At 35.4% G+C, this 14232-nt stretch overlaps 1 protein-coding gene across 2 annotated transcripts; it reads left to right on the top strand.

Annotated features, from left to right (window-relative positions):
- Window positions 1–457: 457 nt before the first annotated feature.
- On the top strand, window positions 458–13912 carry LOC145218485 (aspartate--tRNA ligase, cytoplasmic-like). 2 transcript variants are annotated; one of them, XM_080085893.1, is made up of 12 exons: window positions 458–573; window positions 1236–1417; window positions 3975–4170; window positions 4606–4708; window positions 5667–5816; window positions 6819–6962; window positions 7890–7992; window positions 8447–8594; window positions 9735–9881; window positions 10889–11012; window positions 12109–12292; window positions 13083–13912. In XM_080085893.1, the coding sequence occupies exons 1-12, from the start codon at window positions 545–547 to the stop codon at window positions 13172–13174; spliced, it is 1602 nt and encodes a 533-aa protein (XP_079942019.1). In that variant the 5' UTR covers window positions 458–544; the 3' UTR covers window positions 13175–13912. The 2 variants fall into 2 exon arrangements, with proteins under 2 accessions (XP_079942019.1, XP_079942018.1); XM_080085892.1 differs by lacking the exon at window positions 458–573 and adding an exon at window positions 618–777.
- Window positions 13913–14232: the final 320 nt, after the last annotated feature.

Here is a 14232-nt window from a genome sequence, read left to right as displayed (position 1 = left end):
AGAAGTCACGCCTGATTGTGTAAGATCTTTCACAGTCGCTTCGTTTTTGGCTGATTTGCTACCGAATCACTACTTGCTCGCTACTCTACTAGAAGCGAAAAAACGCACAGTCGGAAATGTTTTTGTTTGTGTTTGTTATAAAATCGGCGTAAATAAAAATTTCGAGACTCTCCAGATTCTCGAGAAATGGATTTTTAATTTCTCGTTTCTCGAGAAACGAAAAAGTCGAGAAATAGGCGAACCCTAGTGCAAAAATTTTTGCAAAATTTTCAGTATCCTACCTTTTTTGTTTGGGAGATATTGCGATGGTTGTTTGGTTTTGCACTGCAACGAACCATGGTTGAATTTCCACAAGTTTGTTGAGAAATTAAAAACCACTAAAAATTATTGAAAAATATGTTCACATAGGAAAACTTTTCTGCAGAAGTAACCGTAAAAAATTTGGTTCAAAAAATTATGCTGATTTTACGTTTACAGATTGTTTCAGGTATTTTGTAGCTGTAAATTATTTTTCCACTGTTTGATATTATCTGTCGGATTTGCTATGGCCGATACAGAAAATATACCTCTTGGGTAAGAAATAGGCTTTTTAAATTAATATTGTTTATTTATTTGCCAGATATGGTAAGAAAAATATGTAAATAAACAAATAATGATTGCTCGAAGTTTGAGGCGTTTGGTTTATGCTGGACAAACACAATGTGCCTGCCAAAGATTAGTAAATTTAAAACCATCTAACAATGTTCAGAACACTCTGCGAAGATTTACAGTTTTTGAGTATGTATTGTTTATCATAATGTGAAGGCTGTACATATGTTGTTCTAATATGTCATTTCAACCATTTTAAATAATTTTACAAAAAAGGGCAACCAAGCAAATCATATTGTATATTTGCTTGTTACCAAAAAATACCAGAATTGTTTAAAATGAAAATCGTTTGGTAAATAAACGGTTCAGTTTCTAGCAACATTATTACACTAGGCAAGATTGCCAATAAGTTTATTTGACAAAGACAAGCAAAATTAGATGCCTTTTGCAGATATATATAAGTTTTTATAAAGTAAGATTTTAAACAATCTGTTTGTTAGAGATTGTAAATAATAATATAATGCAGAAAGGGAAGATAGACTTGGCATGTTAATGTGTGTTCGAAACATATCTATCTAATATTTTACCTTAATAAACGTTACAATTTTTTGTTACTTTTTCTAAATGTATATATAATATTTTTACAGTCCTGACGGAAAACCGATGTCAAAAAATGCTTTAAAAAAGCAACAGAAAGAAGCGGAAAAGGCTGCAAAAAAGGCTCAGAGACTAGCTGAGCAAAATGAGGCAGCGAAACAAGCAGAAGCCGATGATATCTCAAAGGATTTTTACGGAGATATGAAAATGATTCAATCAACAGAAAAACTGGGTATGCAATAAAATGATTATAATTACAAATAGCAGCAACTTTATAACAACAACGACAATTATTTAAGCTTCATTAATTCGGTATTTTCAAGTAAATATCAATACTCAAAAACTGAAATATAAAAATGTGTGTATATTTTTTGTTTACGCAATAAAAAAGATACACACTATATATATTAGTGATAGGCTGGTAATGAATGATTTCAGTGGTGTTGATACTCGTACTTGGTATCAAAATATTTTGCTTAAGTTTTCGCTACTGAAGGATGGTTTACACTATAGTAATACAGGCAACTTTTTGCTAAAATTTGCTTTTGGCAGCATCAAATTGTATATTTTTCGCTATCATGCAGGGGTGCAAAATTTTTTTGGAAATCTGGTAGCGCACAAAAAAATTTAGTAGCGCATACGTTTTTGTGTATGTGATTTTTTCCACCTAATGTACAACCATTTCGCCACTAATAGCCGTATCGCAGGTTCCTATTTTACAAACGCCCACTAAATGTCTCAAATTCTTCATAGTCTTGTGATTTAAGGAATTTCGATTTATTTCACAATATCCCATTTGCTTGGACCTGAAAGTTTATGCCTAATCCATAGATTGAACTGAACAGCTTAATAATTTGTTTCAATTGTTAATGACGCCACAATCTAAATTGTTAAGTTGTTTGTTGCCTGACATTTGGCATTGTTTGCACACAATAGCGTACAAAAAGTCTGTCGCGTATTGTACCGAGATCTCCCTAGACGCCCCGAAAAATCTATTTGTACCAGTTTTATAGCCTAAAACAGAAGTGGGCAACCTGCGGCCCTTCATTAAAGCTTGTGCGGCCCGCAGAGACGCTTGGATTTCAAAAGTACTGGCAAACGAGTCCAATTGTTACATATTTTTGAGCTGAGTAATGCGCCTGATGCTAGTTTTCTGCGATTTGGCAAAATGTGGCTAGAATCAAATACGAATTATACTTGTAGTTAAGCATATTTGGTAAGGAACTAAGCAAAATCGTTTTGTGTGATGAACATGTGCGGCCCTCGATCCAATTTTGTGACATTTATAATTGGCCCTACAGTAACAAAGGTTGCCCACCCCTGGCCTAAAGTTAAGTTTAAATCAACGCATTACCGCCAACACATATACTTCCATATACAGTTTCGCGGCCACACTAACTCGAATCAGAGTACGCATACGGCGGCAGATTGTGGGGCACTGTGCCTCGATAACATCGCGGCATAGCCTGTTGGCATAGGTTTTGGAATTGGGGTTTGCCCGATATCCAGTTTTTAACCCGACGCCTGACGAATCGTCGTTAAAATTGCTGATTCGGCAAATCGGTCTTTCGGCTCGTCTTACATGTTCTCAGATACAAACAGCAAATTTTTAAACCTGACGCAGAAACTGCGTTACAACGGCAACTGAAGTTCGTATGAAGAGACTTTGCAAAATTATATGCAGAATTGGCAGAGTAAAGCACGTTTTACTCGTTTATAAATGTATCGGTATTTTTATCGGTATATTCCGATGCCACCTAAGTACCGGATGAGTAGTGATGCCACAAATCACATCAGGTAATACTGTATTATCGGGCTAAAAAAAATAAAAATAAATGTATTGATTTGTGTTATACGACGCATCATACAAAGATTTGCATCATACAAAGATAATTATGACCTCAGCTTATTTTTGTGGCAAACTTTTTGCGTTGCTTCAAATCTAATAGCTACAATCCGTTAAAAATGTTTGTGCGGCGTGAGTGACGTGTTGTTGTTGCAAATTTTTTTGAGACACGTGTGCGATTGCACCATACCCACGACGATTAGCATCACATTCACCCCCAATCTGTAAGAATGCTTATTATTAGAGTGAAAAGTAAATGTTCTTTTTAGGTTGTAAAAACGTGTGTGGAAATCACTACTTCAACACGTCATGTCAATTGGTGATTGCACCTTTTACACAGTTACCGTAGCATCAGTACTTTATTATTATTCTAAAAATATTTCTGAGAATTAATTAAAAAAATATAGACCACCTTTAATTGTGACTACAAACTACGGTCGCGCACGCAAGTTTAATGCTCGCGCGGTGCGACCGCATTTTTGCACCCCTGCTATCATGTGAAAATCACATTTTTCTACATGCTTCTGCATGTCGGTGTGTGCACACAGGGTTTTTTTAAGGTTTGGTTTGGGTGACCGCTAAGTAGTTTTAAGAGACCGCAAGCGTTTCATTTAAATCCCAAAAATAGCCATATTCAAATTTTGGGAAACCGCTGGAGAAATTTGGGGGAGCGTTTCGGTCCCCCAAAACACCTTAAAAAAACACTGTCGCACATGTACCGCGACCATGGCAGACAAATTAGCTAGTGATATACAACCAAGCACAACACTATATTTTGGAACTGTACTTGGTAATCGGTATCGTGGGTATATACTCGTGGTAATCGTACTTGGTACTTGCTTCAAAATCTGGTATTGTTCCATCACTATGCTATATGTGCTTGTACCAAGTGAAAAAAACAAAAAAACAACAACTCAACTAATGAATTGCCAATCTTTTGCAGATCGCGTGTTAGTTCCAGTCGGTGATATTACCTCAGCTTCAGCAGAAACAGACATTTGGATTCGTGGTCGTCTGCATACTTCACGTGGAACCGGAAAACAATGTTTTATTGTCGTGCGCCACCAACAATGGACTGTTCAGGGTCTAGTTTTTGTTGGAGAAGCTATCAGCAAGCAAATGGTCAAGTTTTGTGCTAAGTAAGTCTAAAAACAGGCTATACTATAATACTTTTCAAGTCATTGTTAAAGATTGGTCTATAAGTATTTTTTTTTCGCCAATCAGGTGACAGTCCGAAAACTGAAAATTGCCCTTTGTCGTGCCGTTAAGCAACAAGACGAAACGCATTAACATAGTAGTTATATATGTTATGAAGTTTCAATTTTCAGGCATATATTACTTTTTTAACTTTAGTTAAATTTTCTAGAAACAGTAATGTATACATACATGGAAACTAATGTAATCGTCACTTGAATGCAAACCACACAAACTGTAGGGTAAAAAACTATTTAAGCTGCAACTTACAATTGAATAAATACAGTGTGTAATAAGTTCTTTAAATATTTTTAACAACCACCAATTAAAATGTAATAAGTAACAATTTATTGTCATTACAAAGTTCTTTTTGTTTTTAGCATCACAAAGGAAAGCATCATTGACGTTTTTGGTGTTGTCAAAAAGGTTGAGCAGAAAATCGAAAGTTGTACCCAGTCCGATGTTGAAATTCACATTAAGAAGGTAACTGTAATAAATATCAAAGTGTTGGATCTATTGGGTTCCTGCATTATAGGTCAATTAATGATGGCCATCTGGTCACAAAGTACCATTTTAATGTCAAGTAATTGCTATTATTAGAATATATATTGTCTAATACCAGTTATTAGTTTAGACTCAGAGAGGAAACAGCTGGTTTTAATTTAAAACACATTTATAAAACACCAGGGTTCAAATTTCATGTCTTTCCTAGTAATTTTTTTTATTACTATGTAATGCTTTTTTGTGCACTAAAACCATACCAAACATGCCAATAAAATGTAAATATGGCAGAAAATACACGAAACAATGTGTTGTGTTTGTTGTAAAAAACTCAATTATTTTTTATGATTTCAACCACCAAAATACAGGTTTTAAACAAATGTCTAACATATATCGTTTCTTCTGCACCACACATTATTCAAGCGATTCTTTTCATTATGCAAACTAACTTGCGTTACAAATCTTTTATTTTTGAACTTAGCCACAGTCATTCTTTTTAATAGAAAAGTATTAAGTTTATAAATCTTCAACACACTTCAAACATTCAATTTTCGTGACATATGGTTTAGCATTTAGTAGGGATGGGCCGAGGTGAGACAGGACCAGAGTACTTGGTATCGAACATCGCTGTTTTCGATGATCAGTACTTGGTCGAGCCGTTACACAAACTGACCCGAGCATTAAACTAACTTAATAATGCGTTGCCTAAATGCAAAACGAGTGTTTGAGAGGGTTTCCAAGAACAAAATGACAATGTTTTTTTCTGTGCCTGTACAGCTTAATACACCGCTGATGGCGTCAGAAAAAGCTACAAAACTAGCAGTGGGATTAGGAATGTTTGTGACATCACAATACAAATGCTCATGGCTCAACCAAACAGAACATTTGCAATTTTGGCCCATCTCTACTTTTTTGTGACTGTTCTTGTGTGTTTTCATAGATTTTTGTGGTAAGCAAAGCAGCCGCTCAACTACCGCTACAAATCGAAGACGCGTCTCGACCTGAACTGGAAGACGGAAAACTAGGAGAAGCTGGCAGAGCAAGAGTGAATCTTGACACAAGACTTGACAATAGAATTCTTGATTTAAGGGTAAGGCTATAAAAATTTTGAAATTCAAAATTACACCATAAAATGACAATTATTGAAACAAATGGGCCCATACTGTGATTTATATCAGTTAGTAGAGCGCAAGTCCCAGAAAGACTCCTGTCGTGGGTTTTAATCCCACCACAGGCTAGTTTTTTCTAGCCTATGCCTTGCCACATGGTGGTGAATGCTTGCTGCCTGGCTGATTAGGTACACGCCTTTAATAGGCCTGGCGTACTATGATTTATCGACATGTATGCCGTGATCGCTGGTGTGCATCGAGGCTTCAGGGCTGATCCCAGTATGAATATGTTCATCTTAGCTGATACGATTGAACTGGTAATCCCCTACTACGAAGCTGACATGTGCAGCATACAAGGCAGGCAACGTGCTTGTGATTGGAATTTCGGCGGGCTCACCACTGAGCCTGTGTAGCTCAATTGGTAGAGCATGAGTCCTGGAAAGACTCTTGCCATAGGTTTAAATCCCACTAGAGGCTAGATTTTTTGTTAACCCCTTGGCATATTTAAATGTTTGGTGACCGGCTAATTGGGTATGACACCTTTGGGCCTGGCGTACTATGAATAGTAAAACAATTTTACATTTTAAAGACTATCAAATCTAATTAATATATGTAATGATATAAATATATAAAATGTGTCACAAAAACCCTTAGTTGTATGCAATTTTAGCATGTATTTTTATGTACATTATAATGCCCCCTGTAGATTATAAAGAAAAGTATACATTTTGTATTTACTCTTATTATTTGTCTTGATTGATTTTAACATATTTCATTTTTTCAAATAAATGCATAAATTCTCAAGTTATGCATTATTAACCTGAACATAAAATTTTGTAGCTTTTCATAAAATTTTTATTCAAATCAAATGCCAATTTCATTTTAAAAGTTATCTTTAAAACTAATTCATCAAGTGTCATCAAGTCCAATCAACTCAACTAAAAAAAAAGTAAAGAAATATTTTATTTCTATACTTGTTACAGACGACAACTAAACAAGCCATATTTCGCCTTCAAGCTGGCGTTTGTCGACTTTTCCGTGAAACGCTCACCAACAAAGGCTTCTGTGAAATTCATTCACCCAAAATCATAAGCGCTGCCAGCGAGGGCGGGGCCAATGTATTTACAGTAAGTTGATAGTTTTATAAATTGTAGTTAGTATAAATCCGGGGTCGGCAACCCCTGGCACGCATGCCAAGGTTTTTCATGGCACACCAACCGATTTTTGTGTTTGTATTGATGTAACAAATAAACCTGTTACATTGCTTATTTTCAGTTTTTATCAAATTTTGTCTTAAAATTCAGCCTTACATGCACAAAACACTCTGCTTTCTCCTTATTATTGATATCTGCTGGCACGAACCACCATTATTTAGAAAAACGTTGGCACGCACGGTCATTAACACATGGAAATAACAAGTAAATTGGCACGCGTCGCCTAAAAGGTTGCCGACCCCTGTAAATGTTATGACCTGGTAAGTGGTTTCTAAGTGTTTTGAACAGTGGTATTGCTATGGGCAATACTAAAGTCTGTATAAAACACAAGTTGTCCAACCCATTGTTGCGCCATAAAGCATTTTGAGCCATTTTGTGTCTAAAATAACATGGTGGGTAAATAAAAAACACATAAATTGTCTGATTTTCACAAACTGGAGAGCTTAAACGCGAATTTGTTTTACTAAATTGAATAAAAATTTGTGGTTCTAACATTTCAGAGTACTATCGCAAGCTAAATTGCTATTTTCGCCCACTTATTTTGCATGTAAACTTAAATATTAGCGTTTAGCGAGCATTATAGCTCAAATGTTAGAACCCAAGAGTTTTATTCAATTTAGTCACTGAAATTTGCGTTAAATGGCACCGGTTTACAGAAACCAGACAATTTATGTGTTTTTCCCTATACCTATTTTGGACACAAAATGGCTCCATAGACCTATATCGCGTAACAATTGGTTGGGCAACTTGTGTTTTTCATAGACTTGATACAAACTAGAGAGGTTTGGGCTATTATGTTGCCACAAATATATGAAATTATAAGTTTTTGTTGTATTTTAGGTGTCATACTTCAAACGGAGTGCATTCTTAGCACAGAGCCCTCAACTTTACAAGCAAATGGCTATAGCTGCTGACTTTGATAAGGTTTTCACCACCGGAGCAGGTTAAATATATTTATTTTTTAAGTGTGCATTATCTTTTAGATTTTTATTGGATTTGTCGCTTTCTTCCAGAAAAGTATTGTTATTGTTAGTCAAGTTTTTTTGAGGAAAAAAATGGTAAAGATGGCATTGCAACCCATATCCTTGTCGGACAAATTTACTCCATAAATACCAATTACTTCATGTTTTATTATATTGCATGCTAAGCCTACACTGTGCCCTATCTTCAGCTAATAAATGATTTTTTATAACCCATTTAATTCACCAACCCCTAACTCAAAAAATAAATTTAACGAAATTGCTATAAAACAGGCTGCTTGACAGCGAACTTGTTGTGAGTAAATGTGTTTAGGCATTCGTTGCCAACCCACTAACGCTAAAATAAAATAAAAAACTATTCATTCTGTTATGTTGCCTTAAAATACTGAAAAATGTTAACCATATTTCCATTTCCAGTCTTTCGTGCTGAAGATTCGAACACCCATCGTCACTTGACTGAGTTTGTCGGTCTCGATTTGGAGATGGCGTTCCGATATCATTATCATGAAGTTTTACAAGTTATTGGAGACATGTTTATTGCTATGTTCAAGGGTTTGCGAGAAAAGTAAGTAAATCCACATACTGGAGTGCCATACCCTGTTTTCATCAGCTAATATCGCCAGTAGGATCGGGCCGAGCCAAGCCAGAACCTAAATACTAGGAACTGAGTATCCCTGTTTCTAATGTTTGCATTAAATTTGCATATTAATGCCTTGTCAACATCTAAAACTAGTGTTTGAAGGGGTTAAAGGGTTTTTTAAAACAAAAAAGGCTGTTTTTGAAATGTGTTAGATCAGGGGTGGGCAACCTTTGTCACGGTGGGGCCAAATACAATGGCCGAAATTAGATCGCGGGCCGCATCTGTGTATTACACAAGATGATTTTACTTTGTTGCTTCACAAATATGCATAACTATTAGTAAAATTCGCATTTGATTCCAGCCACATACTGCCAGGTCACAGAAAAATAGCATCGGGTGCATTAATCTGCTCTAAAAATATATAATAACTGGACTCGTTTGCCAGTACATTTGAAATCCAAGCGTCTCAGCGGGTCGCACAACCTTTAATCAAGGGACGCATTTGGCCCGCGGGCCGCAGGTTGCACACCACTGGTGACAACAGGGGCCTTGGAAAGCTACAAAACTAGCGTGGAATTGGGAATGTTTGTGACATCACACTTTTTGGAGCATGCTCGACCAAGTACCGAGCATTACCATGGGTGCTCGGTGCTTATCTAAACAGAACACCTGCTGTGTTGGCCCATCCCTACCAGCTTATATGGCCAGTTTTCAAAAGCCATAGTTACGTCAGGCAAAATTTGGTCAATGTTAACAGCTGGCCTAAAGAGCAGAGTTACTTGGTTAGCAGATAATAATAGGGGTCTAGAACTAAATTTTAAAGTTTTGTTAATTGTTATTTTCTTACAAATCTGACCCCAACCCATACAGTCCTAAAATTTCATTCTGATTGCCCACAAATGGAAAGGGTAGTCTTAAAATCAGTAAGAAAGTAAAATTACAAACCAATATCATTATTTAAAATCATTTGATTATGTTTACCCAGAATTAATAATAGAGAATATTATGCATTGCAATGCTGCAAAAAACATACAATTGCACAAACCAAATAAAATAAAGAAAATTTAGAGTGAAAAAAAATTTGCTGTTGTTTTAAATACATTTAAAATTTTGTATGTTTTTTAGTTACCAAACTGAAATCCAGACAGTGGGTCGACAATATCCTGCAGAACCATTCAAATTTCTCGAACCCAGCTTAATTCTTCAATATCCTGAAGCTGTCAAGATGTTAAATGATGCTGGGGTTGAAATGCAAGACAACGAGGACTTAAGGTGATCAAACAATCTGGAGGGTTTTGAATAGAGCTGTAACATATATAAGCTATTGTACAATCTGTAGAGCTCTTCTGGCAATTGCATTTTTATTCCGACGACCTATACAGGTTGTCTTCATCAGGGTAAATATTACTGAATGCGACTAGTACAGTGCACGATAAACAAAGGAAAAAAGTATTAAACAAGCACGTCACCATGCAATGAAAATAACACGCGATAACGAATGATTGGGCCTCTAATCTTTGAGCAAGTGCCTGTAGCATGCTGAAAACATCACGTATGTTTTGATGGGACCTGTAACATGTTTGTATCACAATGATGGACATTACAAATATTGGGTGTCATACGTTACGTATAATTTTTGTCTACGAGGGCAGAGCAAGGCAGTGGCCCCCACCAGGGTTATTCACGACATGGGGAAAATATCATTGTTGGGTTAACAAGCCAGCTGTGCATAATATGAAACAATGCCTTCACGCATACACAAACGTTTTACCACATGGCCTTTACAGATGCTGTTTTGTAGAAAAATAAGTTCTTTCCTTTAGTAGTGATGGTCCACATGCTGATCTTAAAATTAAAAAAAGAACAATCAAATTTTATGAAAATCTCAAAAATTCCTGGCAATATATATGTATATGTCATAACAAAACGATGAACCACCGTAACTGTGTCAAGATCAGAGGGTTATTGTCAGCATTACCACTTAGAGGTTTCTGCAGGACTATGTTCACATATTGCAGCTGTGGCAATTTGCTAATGCTGTCATACTATCAGCATTTTATGACTAAATTACAAACCATCATATTAATACTGTTATTTAATTGCACATACACATCTCAAGGACCCATTTGTTTTTGCTAAACTAACACAACACATGGTGTAAAGAGTAAATTGTTAAATAGGAAATAATATCTATATATTGGCAATATATAGGAAAGGCACCTTTCTAGTTTTCGGATTATTTTTGTACAATTAAATAATGGAGTCTATTTTATTTCTAGCACACCCAATGAGAAACTGCTAGGCCGACTTGTGCGTCAAAAGTATGACACTGACTACTACATTCTTGACAAATATCCATTAGAAGTGAGGCCCTTCTATACTATGCCAGACCCTGAAAATCCGGTAAGTAATATTTTGCCATATGCCAATAGCCATTCATTTCTATGAAAGCATCGAGCTAATACATGATAAGCTACTGGAAGTGCACACTGTTTCACACTATAAGGTGGATATGAAAGAGTAATAAATGACTGTGCTTTCTTAATTATTTACTGACATTTTGGTTACCGTATTTTACGGACCATAAGGCGCAATTTAAATCCTTTTTTTCCTCATAAATTGATCGTGTGCCTTATAAGCCGGTCTAATGTATGGATCAAGTAGTGCTTTATTGCCTACACTCAAAACCAGTACCGATACTATTATATGGTAACCATGCTTTATACGCTAACCCATACTCCTTAAAATACGTTGCGTTCTATAGCCCGGTGCGCCTTATGTATGAACAAAAAACTAATCAAAGCAATTTATTGACAGTGCACCTTATAATCGGGTGCGCTTTATGGTCCGTAAAATATGGTACCTTATGATTGGTTAAGGAGGTGAAAATATGAAAAAACAAACTGCAAAACCTTGTACTGTTTGCTGCTTTTTTTCGAACTTCAATTTATTGCCAAAAAGTGATTCTATACCAGCGGTTCCCTATCTTTTACAATAAATTCCTCCCTTTACAATTTATGACATTTTTGTTCTTCGCTAATGTATTATGTTGTAGATGCTACACCATAAAAAGATTATTTATAATTTAGTCGTTTATCAACTTCACCGGTTATATTCCTAGAGCTAAAGTGTCTATTTACAAACCACATGCAAAAGTTAAAGTAAATTCCCCCCTCAAGTTTTAAAATTACTCTTGGGAGGAATTCCTCCCCGGCTGGGAACCACATTTTTGCATAACTGTCAAAACACTAACAAAAATGGCTGTAAGCTGTGGTGGGATTCAACCGGTTTGCACAGGTTCTATAGAACCGTCTCACGAAATTTTATAAGATCAGCAAACCGGTTAGCATTACTGGTTACTCTCAATGGACTTTTTGTAACAGAACCAGCTGAAAAATATGACTTTCGTGATAGAACCGACGGACAAAAAATTGAATTCCACCACTGTCTGTAGGGCTTGTGCACCAGTTAAAACTCACAATTTTGCATTTTCAAACAGAAATGGTCGAATTCTTATGATATGTTTATGCGAGGAGAGGAGATTCTATCAGGAGCACAGAGGATTCACGACCCAGAGTTTTTGACGGAAAGGGCAAAGGCACATGGAATTGACATAAAAACTATTGAAGCTTATATTGATTCGTTTAGATATGGATGCCCACCTCATGCTGGTGGTGGCATTGGTGTGTATAATTATTTATTTTTAAAGATACATTTTTGACTTAATGTTTTGGATTTGGGAGTGATTATATTGGATTTTGCAAACTTGACTTTTTTTGACAAAAACACTTTTATGTTTTTTGGGTAAACCAATAAATTTATTCCTAAAACACATAGTAACCATCATTTTCATTTTCAAGTGTAAGTCATAAATCAATTGTCCTATTTTTGATTTTTATTGCCCACAAGTTACAAAAATTTTGTTTTTTGAAGAAAAAATTCAACGTTTTTTTACTAGATCTATGTTAGTCACATTATTACTTCTTTTAAAAAGATATTCAATTTTTATTTTTCAAAGAACGCCTTTTTGAAAAGATACAACCTGTTTTTGTTTTTTTCAAAGTCAGTTTTAATGTAAAAAAATACATATTTCTGTACTGTATTCAAATGTACTCTAAGCAAGACATTTGACTCCTTTAATTTCGTTTAAAGCATTTTTTTACAAACTTAACTACAAAACAAATCTAAACACATTAAACATCGGTTAAACCTAATTCAGTTTATCCATAGCTTCGCCTAGTTTGGACAAAACTCGCGTTACAAATAATTTTTAATGTGGTAAAGTTTTAACTAGTCGACATCAGTTTATCCGGATTTTCGCCTAATCCAGACGCATTTTTTGGTCCAAACTGGTCCGGATTAACATCATCAGAATGCACTTTTTTAAATCCTACCTAACATGGGATTTAAACCAATAACCTTGTGCTTACTTTAGCCTAATAGTGTAACTAACCGCTTTTAATTTATTTTTAGGAATGGAAAGGGTCACAATGTTATACTTAGGTCTGCACAACGTTCGATCTGCGTCACTTTTCCCACGTGATCCCAAGCGTCTGACGCCATAAACGTCGCTTGTGACGTCATAAGGCGCCAGTTTTAAAGCCATCCATAATGAAACTGAACGATTTTTTGTGCATTACTTTAAAGATTTTTCATGATAAAAATAGGATTTTGGTGGATTTTTTCTTGAGAAAATGCCTTTTTGCAGTAGTTTATGAAGTAGTTTGTGCGCAAAGTTGCAATTTCGGAATTTACTGTTTATTCTTTGACTTAGCAAAAATTCTTCGTTTTTTTAAGTTTCTTGTAAAATATAGCTATTTTGCCCAAGACTTATTTTTGCTCTCAAATTCCCAACAAAAACCTGGCTTAAAAATTCGTTTGGTGCAATTTTTACCACAGAAAACAGGCCTATTATTATTTGTGCTTGCTTTGTACTTGTTTGCCTTAAAGACTAGCAAAATTAGCAAATTTTGTCGTTTCATTGCTTGCTGCCATTATTGGAAAATAAAACATCCTTAAATTGCTGATGTACTGAAGACTGAAAAACGCTAACTTGCATGAACAACCTACAATTATTTATCAAATCATTCATTTGGACTGCCTTTAAGGTCTGGCCTACTAAGTGCATTACCTTACATATTCTTTCTTCATTTCCTTATTAGTATGTTCCTAATTAATAGTTTATAATATTGTAAGTATTGTATAAGCTACATACTTACCTGATAAAAAAGAATTCGCTACAAACGTTGGCTTTCAAACGGAATGTTACAGATTTGCTGAAATAAACTAACAATGGTGATAGAGTGCTGAGTGGTTCCTTGTTTATTACGTCACAAGGTCAGTTTGTGACGTAATAGTTAAGTAGTCACCATGTTTCCAGGTATAAAAGATGTTTTTATTTTGTCAAGAATTAACAGTTGAAATAACCCATCGGCCTGTTTGTATTTTAGTCACCTAAAGACCCAATCACGACAAAATATTATTGCATTGGAATAAGTGGCTTTTATTTATTATTCTTACGCGTTCAAACCTATTAACAAGTTTTTTTTTTGGTTTTTAGTGCTTTCAGGCAAGCATTGCGCTAGTAGCTTACCTACTGAAAATTCTAATTTTAAACAGTCTT

Source organism: Phallusia mammillata, chromosome 3 (assembly GCF_965637545.1).
Source record: "Phallusia mammillata chromosome 3, kaPhaMamm4.hap1.1, whole genome shotgun sequence".
NCBI lineage: Eukaryota > Metazoa > Chordata > Ascidiacea > Phlebobranchia > Ascidiidae > Phallusia > Phallusia mammillata.
This window is presented reverse-complemented; position numbering and strand designations above follow the sequence as displayed.